Source organism: Trichechus manatus, unplaced genomic scaffold (genome assembly GCF_000243295.1).
Source record: "Trichechus manatus latirostris isolate Lorelei unplaced genomic scaffold, TriManLat1.0 scaffold00313, whole genome shotgun sequence".
NCBI classification, from domain to species: Eukaryota; Metazoa; Chordata; class Mammalia; order Sirenia; family Trichechidae; genus Trichechus; species Trichechus manatus.
The window spans coordinates 324855-339956 of record NW_004444249.1 but is presented as its reverse complement, the minus strand read 5'-3'; the positions used below and the strand labels follow the sequence as shown (position 1 = coordinate 339956).

Genomic DNA, 15102 nt, shown 5'->3' with positions numbered 1-15102 from the left:
ACCAACTTTCAATTTAACCCAATCGCAGGTGGTCTTGTTTGGTGACGCGTATGGCGGCCACACCCCTGGACCAATTAGAGAAGGATATCACTTGCGATTGGTTGAACGGACCGACCCGGAAGGGTGGATTCTCCGGGCTGGGGAGAAGGGACTGCCCGGTGGCGGGAAGATTTTTGTAGGAGAGCGGCTGAAAGGGTGCGTAGCTGATTCGAGTCTGGGGCGCTTTGGGGGTCGGAGACCAGGGAGCGGGAGGGTGCTCCATGAACCCCATGGGCAGATGTTTTGGGGTAACTCCTGTTACAGCTGTGAAGTGCCAACGGTGTGCCCTCCTCCTTTGATCTTTTCCTGCCTGACTGCAAGGCCGGGCTACAGCGGGTCACTTCCTTCCACCCACACGTTGCCAGGGAAGAAACGAGGGCATTAATCATCGCTCTGCTGTCATGGAACTTGGGCCTTAGGAGCACATTCGTCTGCCAGCAGTTCCCCTTTGCTTCTCCAGCTTTCTCCATGCAGGAGATTGGGCACCAGAGCCTGTTTATTAAAACCAAAACCAAGCTCGTTGTCTTCCAGTGGATTCCGACTCAAAGCGATCCTATAGGACAGAGTACAACTAACCCCATAGGGTTTCCAAGGCTGTAAATCTTTACGGAAGGAGACTGCCACATCTTTCTCCTGCTGAGCGGCTGGTGGGTTGAACTGCCAACCTTTCGGTTAGCAGCAGAGTTCTTAACCACGGTGCCACCAGGGCTCCTTGCCTGTTTATTGGCAGCCAGCTTTTATGGGGAAACGCCATGGAGATGCTTCTTCCACCATGCTTCGCAGTAGCGTAAGGGAGGGTATCATTAAGTTATTGTTGTGTATGTGTGATCTCACTTGTGGTACCTCAATGTTATTTTCTCCTGCATCGTATCAGTCAGCTGGCTGTCACTCCGTATAATTTTTCCTGTGGTTGTCTAGCATATACTTTTGACAGATCTGCTATAGCTCAGTAATTTCCGAATGCATGTTGAGATATTTTTTGTTATTAAATCATATCATTTGGGGGCTGATAGAGTTTATCACATCATTTGGGGGATGATACAGTTTATGAGCAGTCTTTTAGCGGTTTAATTAAAAGAGTCGTTTAAATTTGTGGGGAAGAATCGGTTATAGATTATATCCTTTCATAACGGTAGCGATAGCCCCTGCTGTCAATCTCAGCAAACCCACTGAGCACTTTGCTAGGCTAAAACCTGTTGCCATCAAGTCGATTCCGACTCATAGCAACTTTACGCTAGGCTATGTGGATACAAACATGAAGAGGTTCAACCGGTGTCCTCCTGGAGAACTTTACCGTCTAGCGAAGGGGAACTACATTCCCAGCAAGTGGTGGAGAAATGCTTGTTATATGTATAAAGAATTAGAAGTCCTAGGTTTACTCCCTTGCTTAAAAATCTGTTAGTGGAGTGGCTATTCCAATCTCCATAACAAGGCATAAAAGACCTAGTGGTGGCTTCCGAGTTCTGTGTAGGAATAGTTTAAGGCTAGCAGTCTGAATAAGGGTAGGGTGATGCTGAAGCTTCCTTTGGAGAACATTCTAAGTTTTATAAAATGTTGATTGTCCATATCAGAGAGTTGGGAGTAGGGGTTTATGGGGATTATGGGGAAATCAAGCCTCCTCATCTTTCACTTGCCCATGTGCACTCTAAGTTTTAGTCATTCTTACATACTTGGAATTTCTTAACACAAACCATGTTTTTCCCCACCTCTCAGACTTTTCTGTGTTCTCTCCCGCTGAGCTCTAACCCCTCCATAAAATGCTAATTAATCTTTTAAGACTGAGTTTAAGTTTTAACTCTTACAAAATTGTGTTGAATAAAATGTTAATTAATTTGATTATGTAGGTGGGTTTTGCTTAATGTGGGGGCATTTGAATCTATCCAACTTGTTATCTATAAAATAATTCTGTGATCCCAAGGTAGGAAAAGAGGCATAGAGGAAGAGGGTGGGTAATTTTACAAGGCCACACAGTAGTTTAGTGCTGGAACTGAAATTGAACTGGCCTGTTTAACCTCAAACCTTATGTTCTTTTTTGCTGTTATCGCTTTGTATCTGGTATGGGAAGGGTTATTGACATTGAACCTGTCATGTATATGTTTATGAGACTTTGCACATTTCTAAACCTAGAGAATTTTCCATAAAAGTTAGTGTGGGAAAAATCATATAGCCTTTATTTGAAAGGTTACTGCAATATATAGTTTACTTTTTAGCATTTTTTTGTGTGCTTTATTGTGACAGATTATCATTGATTATTATCAACTGTACTGTTTTTTAAAAATTGTTTTACATGTTCTTTTACTTATAGAAAGAAATTTGGATCTCCAGTTCAGTTTTAGAATGGCATCCGTTTCAGGTTAGTGGAAATGGTTACATTTTGTAGTTTGTTCTGCTTTATTTCTAGTTATTCTTTAATAAAATGCTTGTGTTTAAAATTCTGATTATAGGAATGATATGTTTTGATTGAATTCTAGGAAGCCTAAGAAAGTAAAAAGAACAGTATGTAAATCACTTCTAATCCCACTAAGATTATCTAATACTGTTAACATTTATATGTATTATTTTTCAATAAAATTTGTAACATTTTATGCATATCGTTTTGTAGCTTGATTTTAAAGCATAACATAAATATAGAATGTAGATTAATGGTTACATAAATTCTATTTATACTGCTCTGTTGTTTCAAAGTGACGTTTACTAACTTAATCTTCTAGTGTTGAACTTTTAGGCTATTTCCATTTGTAAAATGTAAAGAATGCTGCACGGAACATACTGGAATCTAAATCTTTGTAAGCTTCTCTGATTTTTTCTTAAATTCATAGAAGTGGAGTTATTGGAAGTGTTTCTAAGCATAAAGGATTAAAAACGTCCATTATTCCACCTTTCCCAGGCAGCCACCTAGCATTTTCATCTATTATTTGTTTCTATGAACTTGACCACACTGTACTGTACTTACTAGTGAGGTGCCGCTCTGTATTTGATTAAGAGGTGAGTGGCAGGAGTGGGAGGCTTGTATGATGGTCTGTTTTCAGGCTTTTGTGGGGTATAGTGAATATGGCCTTTGCTACTTACTAGGTGTACAAGTGGGTTAACAAGATTGGGTTGTTTTCAAATTTGAAAGCAACGTTTTTCTTAAACATGGACCACCCCTTCCCACCCCCCCACCACAGAACTTAACAATTTATTTAAATATAAATATGAATTTTGTTCTTAATTGCTGTTGAGTCAGTGCCAACTCAGGGCAACCCAGTGTGTGTCAGAGTAGAACGGCTCCATAGGGTTCTCAAGGCTAAGACCTTACAGAAGCAGATCACCAGGCCTGTCTCCCTCTGAGTGGGTTCCAACCACCAACCTTTCAGCTGGTACTCAAGTGTTTAACTGTTTGCAGACACACAGGGACTCCATAAATATGAATGCATAGTGGAAGCAGAGATAGTTTGACCATCTCATGGCTCATTCCCACAGGCTGAGGATTCATAGTAAGTGGAACAATTGCAGTTTTATTAAATATTGACCCACGTGATGTTTACTCAAAGAAGAGTGTTTAAGGGATGTTACTAAACCTAGACAGACCAGCGTGGTCATTTTTAGACTGCATAAGTTATTCCATTTAATAAGACATCATGCTTCGTCAGTGGGATGCAATTTAAAAATCAGAAAATAATGAGATCATTTTTATTTAAGAAGGGATACTTAATTATTGATATTAGCTGCCATCGAGTTGGCCCCCGACTGTTGGCGACCCCATGTGTTACAGAGTAGAACTGCTCCATAGGGTTTTCTTGACTAATCTTTATGGTCGCATATTGCCAGGTATTTTCTTCTGCGGAGCCTCTGGGTGGGATTGAACCACCAATCTTTCGAGTTAGCAGCTGATTGCAAACCACCTGCACCACCCAGGCTCCTTTGATTAATTGCTTCAAAATAGTGATCCCCTTTCAAGTAAGCTCGCCTGCTCTATTGCTCTACCCACTTGTACTCTGTTTGAAATGCCTCTTTGAAGTTGCCTTCAGACAGGTTGTTGCTTTGGATTGGATGGCTTCCATAGTGGCAAATCACTTTTCTTTCATTGTTAGCTTCAGTTTGGGATATTGCTAGAAATAGTGCTGTTTCTGAAGAATGGCACTCACTCAGCATGGGCTGTCAGCTGAGGAAAACTGGAGCAAGCGTTGAATGTGCTGTTCAGATACAGTAGCGGTCATGAGCCCCCTGCACTTGTAGTCCCGCTCCTCTGTGGACTGGGTGCTGGTGAGATCATTTACTAGACTTTTCAGTCTCACCTCCTATAGTGAAAGTCTCGTGTTGTACAGGCCAGCATTAGATATGGTACAATTTTAAACAACAATATGAAAATACCCGGATTTATTGCAGCTACCTGTACTTTCTTCTATTCTTAGTCCATCTAGATTTTATCTAAGACATGATAATATTGTAGCATGGATGACATTAACCTCTGTATCAGGTAGGGTTTGATCAGTGAAGCAGAACCACTATGAATGATATAAGGGATTTATTATAGAGATTAGACCTTATGTTTATGAGAACTGGTTAAGCTCTGTATGTATATAAGTATGCACACATACCTACATACATTTATAAATATATATTGCTTCTGTGTCTAGCAGTGGGCCTGAAGTCAGTAGAGCCAGCAGTTAGGAAGAGAAGATTGATGGAAAGTGGGGAAAGTAACCCCAAGAGGAGAGACTTCTTTATCAGTCTTTCAGTTGCTTCAAAGCTTCCAACTTGGATGATGCAGAGACCTGTCAGAGAGCCGGTGCACTTCACTATGGAGTTGCAGGCAAACCTGACTGAGGCTTCAGAGAAGCTGGAGGAGGAAAACCAATAGGATCTGGAGGAGCTGCAGGCCCAGCTGTTTTCCCAAGACTATCTTGCAGGAGCCTAGCTGTTGCCCCATGCCAACAGGGAACCCAGTCCTGACTTTACACTGACTTTCTTAAATATGGAAAACCTGGTATTGCTTCACGTCTGCCTTCCAACTCCCTGGCAAAGTTCTCTTGTGCAACCCTGAATAGAACTATGCAGGGAAGAAAATTCTAGGAAATGTAGTTTTTACTTAATTAAGTTATCACAATACAAAACCAATAGAGTCTACCCCTTATCTACTTGGCACCTATTTACTGTTCTTTTAACCATACTTAATTTCCACAAAAAGTCAGTAGCAAAATCATACTTTTGTCTAATATGGTGCAGCTATTCTGTGTACAACCAAATACACACTGACGCTCTTCCCCAAAAAGGGCACAAATTCTCTTTTTTGTCCTTGGCTGATGCTTATCCCTCCTCTTGCTGAATCACATCCCCCCTGATAACTGTGTGGCTTAAATCCTAAGACATGGCATCAGCTACTATTAACGTGTCCTATATTAGCAGATGATAGGGGACTAATGTAGGAGACCAAAAAAAATGAACAAACCTTGGTTAATGTGTATACCTGTTGCCGTCGAGTCGATTCCGACTCATAGCGACCCTATAGGACAGACTAGAACTGCCCTATAGAGTTTCCAAGGAGTGCCTGGCGGATTCGGACTGCCAGCCTTTTGGTTGGCAGCCGTAGTGCTTAACCCCTACGCCACCGGGATAAGAATAAGAAAGAAATGAAGAAATGCTCATAGCGATTACAGTTCTTGTTTCTGCAGCTGGTCTTGTGGTCACAACGGGTATTTATAACTACCTTTTCCATTACCCATTTCATATTCATTTTACCTTAGCAGGCACTTCAACACTTCCTGAAGGGCCCGGGCCATTAGCTGTCCCACATGTATTTGGTTTTTATACTTTTCATTGTCTTTAATCACAGAAGGTGGGAGTACTAAGAGATGCCCTGGAGGATCTTCTGTATTCAAGACATACTCCTCCAGTTTCCTCTTAATAATCACGGTCACTCACCCCAGGCAAACAGGGATTCCCTTCTTTCCCTGCTGATTTACTGGCGTGAGGAGCCCAGAGTGGCCTGATGTCAGTCTCAGCTTCCAGTTGAATGGAACCGTTGCTTTGTCCCCCAATAGGAGCGTTTCTCCCTCGGTAACTAAGACCTGTAGACCAGCAGAGCCCAAAGTTGCTGGCATGGGAGGCAAAAATTTTGCTACTGAATCACTGGTGAAATGAGAGGGGCCACTCTCATTTCCGTTTCTTGATTCCCATGCCCAGTGAATCCTGGCTGTGGAAGCAACAGTACTAGTCACAGATTTATAGCATATCCCGCATCCTGGAAGACATCACCCTAGTCCTTAAAATCTTGCCACCCAGTTGGTACCACAGTTGAGCCTTGAAAATACCATTCTGTTATCAGGCCAGCTGCCTCAGGGTGATGGGGAACATGGTTAGGCCAATTCATTCCTTGAGTATGAGCCTTCTGTTATACTTTATTTGCTATTAACCGAGTTCTTTAGTCAGAAACAATTTTGTGTGGAATACCATGATGGTCAGTAAAGCGTTCTGTGAATTCATGGATTTGGCAGATGCATAGCAGGCAGGGAAGGCATGTCTATATCCAGAGTAAGTGTCTATACCAGTGATAATCCAGAGGACACTCCCTTCACCAAAGCTGTGAGCCGTATGATGGTGTTTGAAATATCTTTAACAATTAGGGATGCTATCTGGTACCTTTGGCCTTATAGATGAGTCACAGCATAGACCATTAGGATTTTGAAGGAAAGCTATGCCATCCTCCACAGATGACTATCCTATAGAGCTTGCTGGGTTTTACCCTGAGAGATGGTGGGCATAGATCCTTAAAAGGATTAGCAGTCTCCTGGAGGCCCTGGATGGTTCAAACAGTTAACATGGTTGGCTGCTAACTAAAAGGTTGGAGGTTTGAGTCCACCCAGAGGTACCTTGGGAGACAGTCCTGGTGATCTGCTTCCAAAAAATAAGCTCCTGAAAACCCTATGGAGCACAGTTCTACTCTGACACACATGGGGTCACTATGAGTTGAATCAATGCCATGGCAACTTTTTTTTTCAATCTCATGGAGTGTTCTCCTGTGGCCAGCCCTAACTCAGAACATGCAGAGAAGGGAATTCCGGCAGTTGGCATAATACAAAGCTACCACCACCTACCTCCTACTTCAAATCATAACCATAAGATTTCATCTCATGAAGAGAGTTTAAAACTGGGCACTGATTACTGCAGGCAGATGAATTTGGAAGCACCAAAGACATCTTTCAAATTTTTTTAGCTTCTATTGGTGTGCCAAAAGAAATGTCACTTTGACTTTAATACTTGAATTGATTAGAATTTTAGTATGTGGATTGAATACATTGAGGCCTCTATAAATTAGTTACAATGAAGTTGTGATACCAACTCCGATAGTACACTTGATTTCTCTTTTTACTTATTACACTATCTTGTTTATAGTCACCAACTTCTTATCATGCCAACCAATAGAATTTTTCTTGAAACAATAATTAAGTAATTAGAGGGTTACTTTTAAGTAGCTTTCTTTTGCTTCGGAGACTGGTCACTTTACTTAAATGATTTAGGATATTGTTGGACCACTTCTCTACAACATAATGATAAAAAATAGCTATCATTTATTGAATGCTTAACTGTATACCAGGCACTGTGCCAAGAACTTTCGATATGTTCTCTCAGTTGATTCTTTGTAACAGTACTATGAAAGTTAGGTATTATCCCCACCTTACAGACATGGAAATTGAGGCTCAGTTAAGCAGCTTGCCTGAGTCACTTTGCAGGTAAGAGGAAGAACTAAGATTTAACCTAGGTCTGTGTGATTCCAAAACGTATGCTCTCAACCACTCTGCTATGCTACTTTCAATTTGCCTGTAGTTTAGATGGTGAAGAAAATCTCAAAATCAGTAGAGAAACTTAAAATTGTAATTTAAGTTTATTGTATCTTTTTATCCCCGTCACAGCTCTAACCGAGGAACTGGAGTCTATAACCAACGAGCTACATGCAGTAGACGTTCAAATTCAAGAACTTATGGAAAGACAACAAGAGCTTATTCAGAAAAAAGCAGTCCTAACAAAGAAAATAAAGCAGTGTTTAGAAGATTCTGATGCTGGGGCAAGCAACGATTGTGATTCTTCCCCTGATGCTTGGAATAAAGAAGGTTTATTCTTTTGTTGTTTCATTTGCTAGGTTTTCTTTTTTTTCTCCTCATTTCTTTGAACTAGAGTTAAATTATTCTGCATGGGTCAGTGCTTTCCATTATGGTTAGAAGTAAAGCTGGTTGTTCCTTAAGTGGAATGAGAAACTTGGAGGGAGACTATCTTCACCTACTGTTTGTAGTTTTTTGAATTCAGCATTTATTTCTCAGATGCTATGATTATTTCCAAATATGGTTCTAGCAACATAAAACAGTGTTTGAAAAATAACGTATTTAGTTTAGCTTAATTTTCTAAATTTTAACTTAAAAAGAAGTAAGCAATTAAGAAAAAAAGGTATTCAAACTCCTTGCCAAAACCTAGTTTATTTCCCTGCCCTCGTATCCAGACCGTTTCTGCCTTAAGATCTTTCAGAGCCTTATGTTTATCGTTAATTATAAAGAATACCAGAGTGCTTCCAGATTTTTTGGGGGCATTGTTTTCTAGTGATTTGCTTCTAAGCCAGATAGTTACATCAACATTTCCAGACAATTGCTAACATTTTTCCTGGTATTTGAGTTTTCTATGATAAACATACTGTACTGGAGTCCTGGTGGCGCAAGGGTTAAGAGCTCAGCTGCTAACCAAAAGGTTGGCAGTTCGAATCCACCAGCCACTTCTTGGAAACCCTATGGGGCAGTTCTCTTCTGTCCTGTAGCGTCGCCATGAGTCGGAATGGACTCGACAGCAACGGGTTTTTTTTGGTTTTGATATCATACTATGACATCTCTATGAACGCTCATGCTGTTTTACAAATACCTGATTGAACACCATCTTCTGTGTGGGTTAATCCTGCACTGGCAAATAGTTTCATTTTCTTTGATGTAGTATTTCTTAAAATAGATCATTTAATTTGTTTTTGCTTTGCTTAGTTTAGTGAGTTAAACTAATCTCAAAATTATTATAAAAGTTTAATGTTCCATAAGTATTTTTTAAAAGTCTTATATATACATTTATCTGATTCTTTATTATAAAAGCAGCCATTCAAGTTTGTGTTTCATTTACAATCCTAGTAGTTCTAATAATTTTAGCTTATTTTTCTTTCTAGATTTTCCATGGTCTGATAAGGTTAAAGATGTTCTGCAAAATGTCTTTAAACTCCAGAAGTTCAGATCGCTTCAGCTTGAAACTATTAATGTAACAATGGCTGGAAAGGAGGTATTCCTTGTTATGCCTACAGGAGGTGGAAAGAGCTTATGCTACCAGTTACCAGCATTATGTTCAGATGGTATGGATGAAGAAAAATTCATTTTAAGTTGAAGAAATGTCATTTCTCTCGATATATTTTTAAGTATTTTAAAAAATAGTATCTAGCCACATATATGTAAAAATCAAGCGCGTTTTTTTGTACGTTGTTGACAGTTTCTATGTTCCACTTAATTTTCTGTGCTGAGTCGTTTTTCTTTATGTATTTTCATGTTTTTCATTGTTGTTGATTTTGTATTTGCTGAGTGTTTATATTTTCCTTGTTTTTTATTTTGACGTGTAGGATTGTTAGTTTCCTTTGTGGTTACCTTAATATTCACCCCTATTTTTTCTAAGTTTATACCAGTCTTTTATTTCTTTATATTGCCTTGACTTCCTCTCCATATGAAAAATCTATATCTACATTTTTTAGTCCATTTTGGTGTAATGTTGTCATCTTTTACATATTGACATCTCTGTTTCCCTATTTTCAGTGTTTTAGCTTTGATTTATTTTTTTGTGACTTCTCTATCTGGGTTGATAACTGGTTGCTCTGTCCTGTATTCTAGTCTTGGGTTGTTATCTGATGTTACTGATTTTCTAACCAGAGGACTCCCTTTAGCATTTCTTGTAATTTTGGTTTGGTTTTTGCAAATTCCCTAAACTTCTGTTTATCTGGAAATGCCCTCATTTCGCCATCATATTTGAGAGACAGTTTTGCTGGATATATAATACTTGGTTGGCAATTTTTTTCCTTCAAGGCTTTATATATGTCATCCCATTGTCTTCTTGCCTGCATGGTTTCTGATGAGTAGTCCAAGCTTATTCTTATTGACTCTCCTTTGTAGATGACTTTTTGTTTATCCCTAGGTACTCTTAAAATTCTCTCTTTACCTTTGGTTTTGGCAAGTTTGATTATAATATGTCTCAGTGACTGTCTTTTGGGATCTACCTTCTGTGGGGTTCAATAAGCATCTTGGATAGATACCTTGTCATCTTTCATGATATCAGGGAAGTTTTCTGCCGACAAATCTTCAACAATTCTCTCTGTATTTTCTGTTATTCCCCCCTGTTCTGGTACTCCAGTCACTCATAGGTTATTCCTCTTGATAGAATCCCACATAATTCTTAGGGTTTCTTCATTTTTTTTAATCCTTTTATCTGATTTTTCCTCAAATAAGTTGATGTCAAGTGCTTTATTTTCAATCTCAATATTTCTGACTTCCATTGCCTCAATTCTGCTCCTGTGACTTTCTATTGAGTTGTCTAATTCTGAAATTTTAATGTTAATCGTCTAGATTTCTGATTGCTGTCTCTCTGTGGATTCTTGCAGCCTGTTAAATTTGTCATTATGTTCTTCTCTAATCTTTTGAAGTTCCTCTATTGTGTGTTCTGCGTTTTGCCTAATTTCTTGAAGAGTTCTGTATATTAATCTTTTGTATTCTGCCTCCAGTAATTCCAAGAAATTTTCTTCTTTCAGAAAATTTCTAGATCCTTTATTTTGGGAGCTTGCTGAAGCCATCATGGTGTGCCTCTTTATGTGATTTGTCAAGTGCGTTTTTGTTGTTTTATTCATCTCTACATTAATATACATATGAAGGGTTCGCATAAAGGGGAAACAATAAAAACTTTTGAGAGTAATGCTTTTTATCTACTTCCTAAAACATAATTTAAAAACATGTTGTAGGGGAAGAAGCACTGGCAAAGGGTTCAGTAAACCTAGATTGTTATCTCAGATTTTTATTGAGTATCTGGTGTGGTGGTAGGCACTGGAGATAAAGCAGTGAGCAAAATGGCATGGTCCCAGTTTTCACAGAGTTCATAGTGTCTAGCAGTACTTTCTCAAACTTTTGTGTGCATGAGAATCCCCTGGGGATCCTTTAACGTGCAGGTTATGATTCAGTGTGAGACCCAAGTCAGATGTGAGACTCAAGATTCTGCATTTCGAACAAGCTCCCAGGAAATACTGATTTTGCTGGTTGAAAGTAGCAAGGCTACAGAGCAGAGGTCGAGGTCCCTGGGTGGTATAAATGGTTAAGCGCTTTCAAGGGCACCTCAGAAGATAGGCCTGACTATCTGCTTCCGAAAGTCACAGCCTGCAAACTCTGTGGAGCAGTTCTACTTTGCGTACATGGGGTCGCCATGAGTCAGAATCAACTTGAGGGCAACTAACAGCAACAACAAAGAGCAGAGGTCAGCTAACTTTTTCTTAAAGGGCCAGATAGTAAATATTTTAGGTTTTGTGGTCCATACGGCTTTATGACGACTGCTCTACTCTGCCATTATAGCATGAAGCAGCTATAGGCAATATATAAATGAATGGACATGGCTGTGTTCCAGTAAAACTTTATGTACAAAAGCAGGCAGCCCTTAGTTTGCTGACCCCTTATCTAGAAAATACATGTAATTGCAAGCATTTGCAATAGTGGTTTGGGGATAAAGGTTTTAATACGGAACTAAAGAGTCAGTGTGATCATCTAACTTAGGGGTATCAGGGAATGCTACTCTGAGGAAGTGTCATTTGAGCTGAAAACTAAGAGATAAGTAGGCAAAAGGGAGGGAGGAGGAAAGAAGAGTGTTTATGCAGGGGAACAGCATGTGTGAAAGCCCAGATGTAAGAGGGAACATGCATAATATAGTGCGTTCAATAACCTGGAAGAATTTTAGTGTAGCAGGCAGTGGTGAGAGATGCAGGTAGAGCCTTTAAAGCTATTCTGAAAACTTTCCCTTAGATGCAGTGGTAAGCCACTGAATGCTTTTATACAGGTAAGAGGTTTGTCATGTTTGTGTTTTAGAAGGATGATTTCAGAAATATTTAGGAGGTAGATTCCGTAGGGCTTGGTATTGATTGGATGTGGGGCAAATGGTGAGATTGTTTACTGCAACTAGGAGACACTAGAGAAAGACCTTATTTAGGAATGGGGAAGACAAAAGGTGTTGGATTCCATTTTGGGACGTGTTGAATTTAAGATGCCCCTGGTGGTGCAATGGTTAAGGACTCAGCTGCTAACCTGAAGGTTGGCTATTTGAATCCACTAGCAGCTGTTCAGGAGAAAGACCTGGTAATCTGTTCTTGTAAAGATTATAGCCTGTGAAACCCTGTGGAGCAGTTCTGCTCTGTCCTGTGGGGTTGCTGTGGCACACCACAACAGAAGACATCCAGGTGGAATGTTTGGAGGGTGTTTGGGTTTAAAGGGTGTGTCTAAGAGAGAAAGCTAATGCGTGTAGGACAATGAGTGTGGAAGGTGTGGCTATGAAGGGAAGAAGAGAGAAAGTCATAACTTAGGCGTCTAGGGTTTTTTAAAGATGAGAGAGATGTGACCATGTTTAAATATACTGAGTAGGTTCCAATAATGAAGCAGGCGAAAATACAGGAGAGAGGATTAAATCCCTGGTGAGGTCTTAATCTGAGTGTTTATTTAAATGGGTCTGCCCCCCTCCCCCCACAAGGAGTGGTTGGCGCAGTGGTTAGAGTGCTTGGCTGCCAACCTAAAGGTCAGTGGATTGAACCCACCAGCCACTCCATGGGACGAAGATGTGGCAGTCTGCTTCCTTAAAGATTATGGAAACCCTCTGGGGCAGTTATTCTATACTGTTCTATAGGGTCGCTGTGAGATATGAGTTGGACTCGACTCATAGGCAATGGGTTTGGGTTTGTCCCCCACCTGCCAGAGGTTACTGTAAGGAACAAACTGCAGAAATATTTGGTCATATGATTTTAACAATATAGACTAGCTCTTGTAGTTATGAACAATTTCTGTTATAGTGAGAAAGGGGTATATTATCAGAACTTCATTCAGTCAATAAACTATTCACTGATTCTACTCAGAATAAATTAATATGGTGCAGTAAGTGGAAGAATACTCATACAGCTGTCATTCTCAGCTATATAGGTTGCTACGTTTTCTTTGGAAAGCTTTGGGATAATTTTTCCCTGATGCAACTGTATATTCTTTGACCTGAGTTATATTATTTTACTCAGATTACCAATACTGATTGTTAAAAATGGTAGCAAATTAAACATTCAAAATGTTGATATCTGTCTTTATTTTTATAGTAAGTGAATAAGGGAAGAAATTTCTGTTTAGTCTCATATTTGTTTATCTAACTTCCTATGACCACATATTCTTATCTGCTTCCTTATTAACGAGGGTTGAAAATACGTAGTATATTGCTAAAGTTGCATTGAGAATTAGTCTGAATTATGGGTGCTGCCGACAGGTTATAGTAAAGAAGCTGAATGGTGGCAACTCATTCTGATGATGATGTACAGTTTAAAGTAGATTTTTTGTCTCTTTTAGGTTTTACACTCGTGATTTGTCCATTGATCTCTCTTATGGAAGACCAGTTAATGGTTTTAAAACAATTAGGAATTTCAGCTACCATGTTAAATGCTTCTAGTTCTAAGGTAAGCTGCTGTGCCTTGGTTTTTTTTTTTTTTAATTTAAACTCTTCACTGAAGTAGGAGTCTTAACTGCAGTTGAGTTGCTTATAAAATTATAAACTGACAACTGTTCATATCAGGAGTTGGCAAACTACTGCTCACGGGCCATTTCTGGTCCACTGCCTATTTTTATGTGGCCTGTGAGCTAAGAATGTTTTTAAAATATTTTTTAATGGTTAAAAAAAAAAATCATAGGAGAACTAATATCTCATGAAATATGAAAATTATATTGAATTCAAATTTCATTGTAAATAAAGTTTTATTGGAACACAGCCATGTTTGTTCATTTACTTATTGTCTGTGGCTGCTTTCACGCTATAGTGGCAGAGTTGACTAGTTGCAATAGAGACTGTATGGCTCGCAAAATCTGATCCTTACAGGAGATGTTTGCCAGCCTGTTTTGTCTTATCCACTCTAAAATCAAAAGCAATGATTTCTAATTGTGTAATGTAATTACATACAAAAAAATGGATTAATAACAAGATACCCTGCTCCTGTGGAGTTTTTTCTGTTTGGGAACAGATTATCTTACCCTCATGTGAATAAAAGCATTTGTGTAGAATAAAGCATTTCCCAGCTATTTTTTTAAAAGCATACGATTGAAATTTTCAAAAATATTGAAATGTAGAGAGAATAATCTAATAAACTGCCACATACCTGTTACCCACTTTTAATAGTTAACAGATGGGCAATCTTGCTATAGCTGTATACTCCCAATTTTCCCTACCTCCTCCCCCTCAGTTTATTTATTTGTAACAATTTCCAGACATCATATCATTTCAATTGTAAATTTTTCAGTGTGTATCTCTAACTTTTTAAAAAAGATAATCACAATGCTATTATTACACCTAAAAAATTGAATATGAATTCCTTGAAGTCATCAAATAACAAATATTCAGATTTCTCTGTCTCATCATTTTTAATTTTTTAATCATGGTCCAGATAAGGTTTGTGCCTTGCATTTTGTTGCTATAGCTATGCTGTTGCTGTTGTTAGGTGCCATAGAGTCGGTCTCTGTCTCATGTCGACCTCATGCACAACAGGTGAGGATCATTGTGATCCATAGGGTTTTCACTGGCTGATTTTTGGAAGTAGATTGCCAGGCCATTCTTCCTAGTCTGTCTAAGTCTGAAAGCTCTGCTGAGACCTGTTCAGCATCATAGTAACATGCAGCCCTCTACTGACAGATGGATTGTGGCTGCACTTGAGGTGCACTGGCCAGTATTCAAATCTGATCTCCCACATGGAATGCGAGAATTCTTCCGCACCACTGAACCACCACTGCCCTCTGATACAGCTAGCTATAGGTT

At 39.3% G+C, this 15102-nt stretch overlaps 1 protein-coding gene across 2 annotated transcripts in view; it reads left to right on the top strand.

The window, feature by feature from the left end:
* The first annotated feature begins 98 nt into the window (after positions 1–98).
* The window catches only part of RECQL (RecQ like helicase), a 29888-nt gene continuing 14884 nt past the window's right edge, over positions 99–15102 (top strand). For both annotated transcript variants that reach the window (XR_002822968.1, XM_004390628.2), the window contains exons 1-5: positions 99–195; positions 2345–2392; positions 7932–8129; positions 9212–9391; positions 13650–13756. Coding sequence is in view for 1 of the 2 variants with exons in the window: in XM_004390628.2 (XP_004390685.1) it covers positions 2377–2392; positions 7932–8129; positions 9212–9391; positions 13650–13756 (501 nt within the window). In the remaining variant the exon portion in view is untranslated. The remainder of the gene's footprint in view (positions 196–2344; positions 2393–7931; positions 8130–9211; positions 9392–13649; positions 13757–15102) is intronic.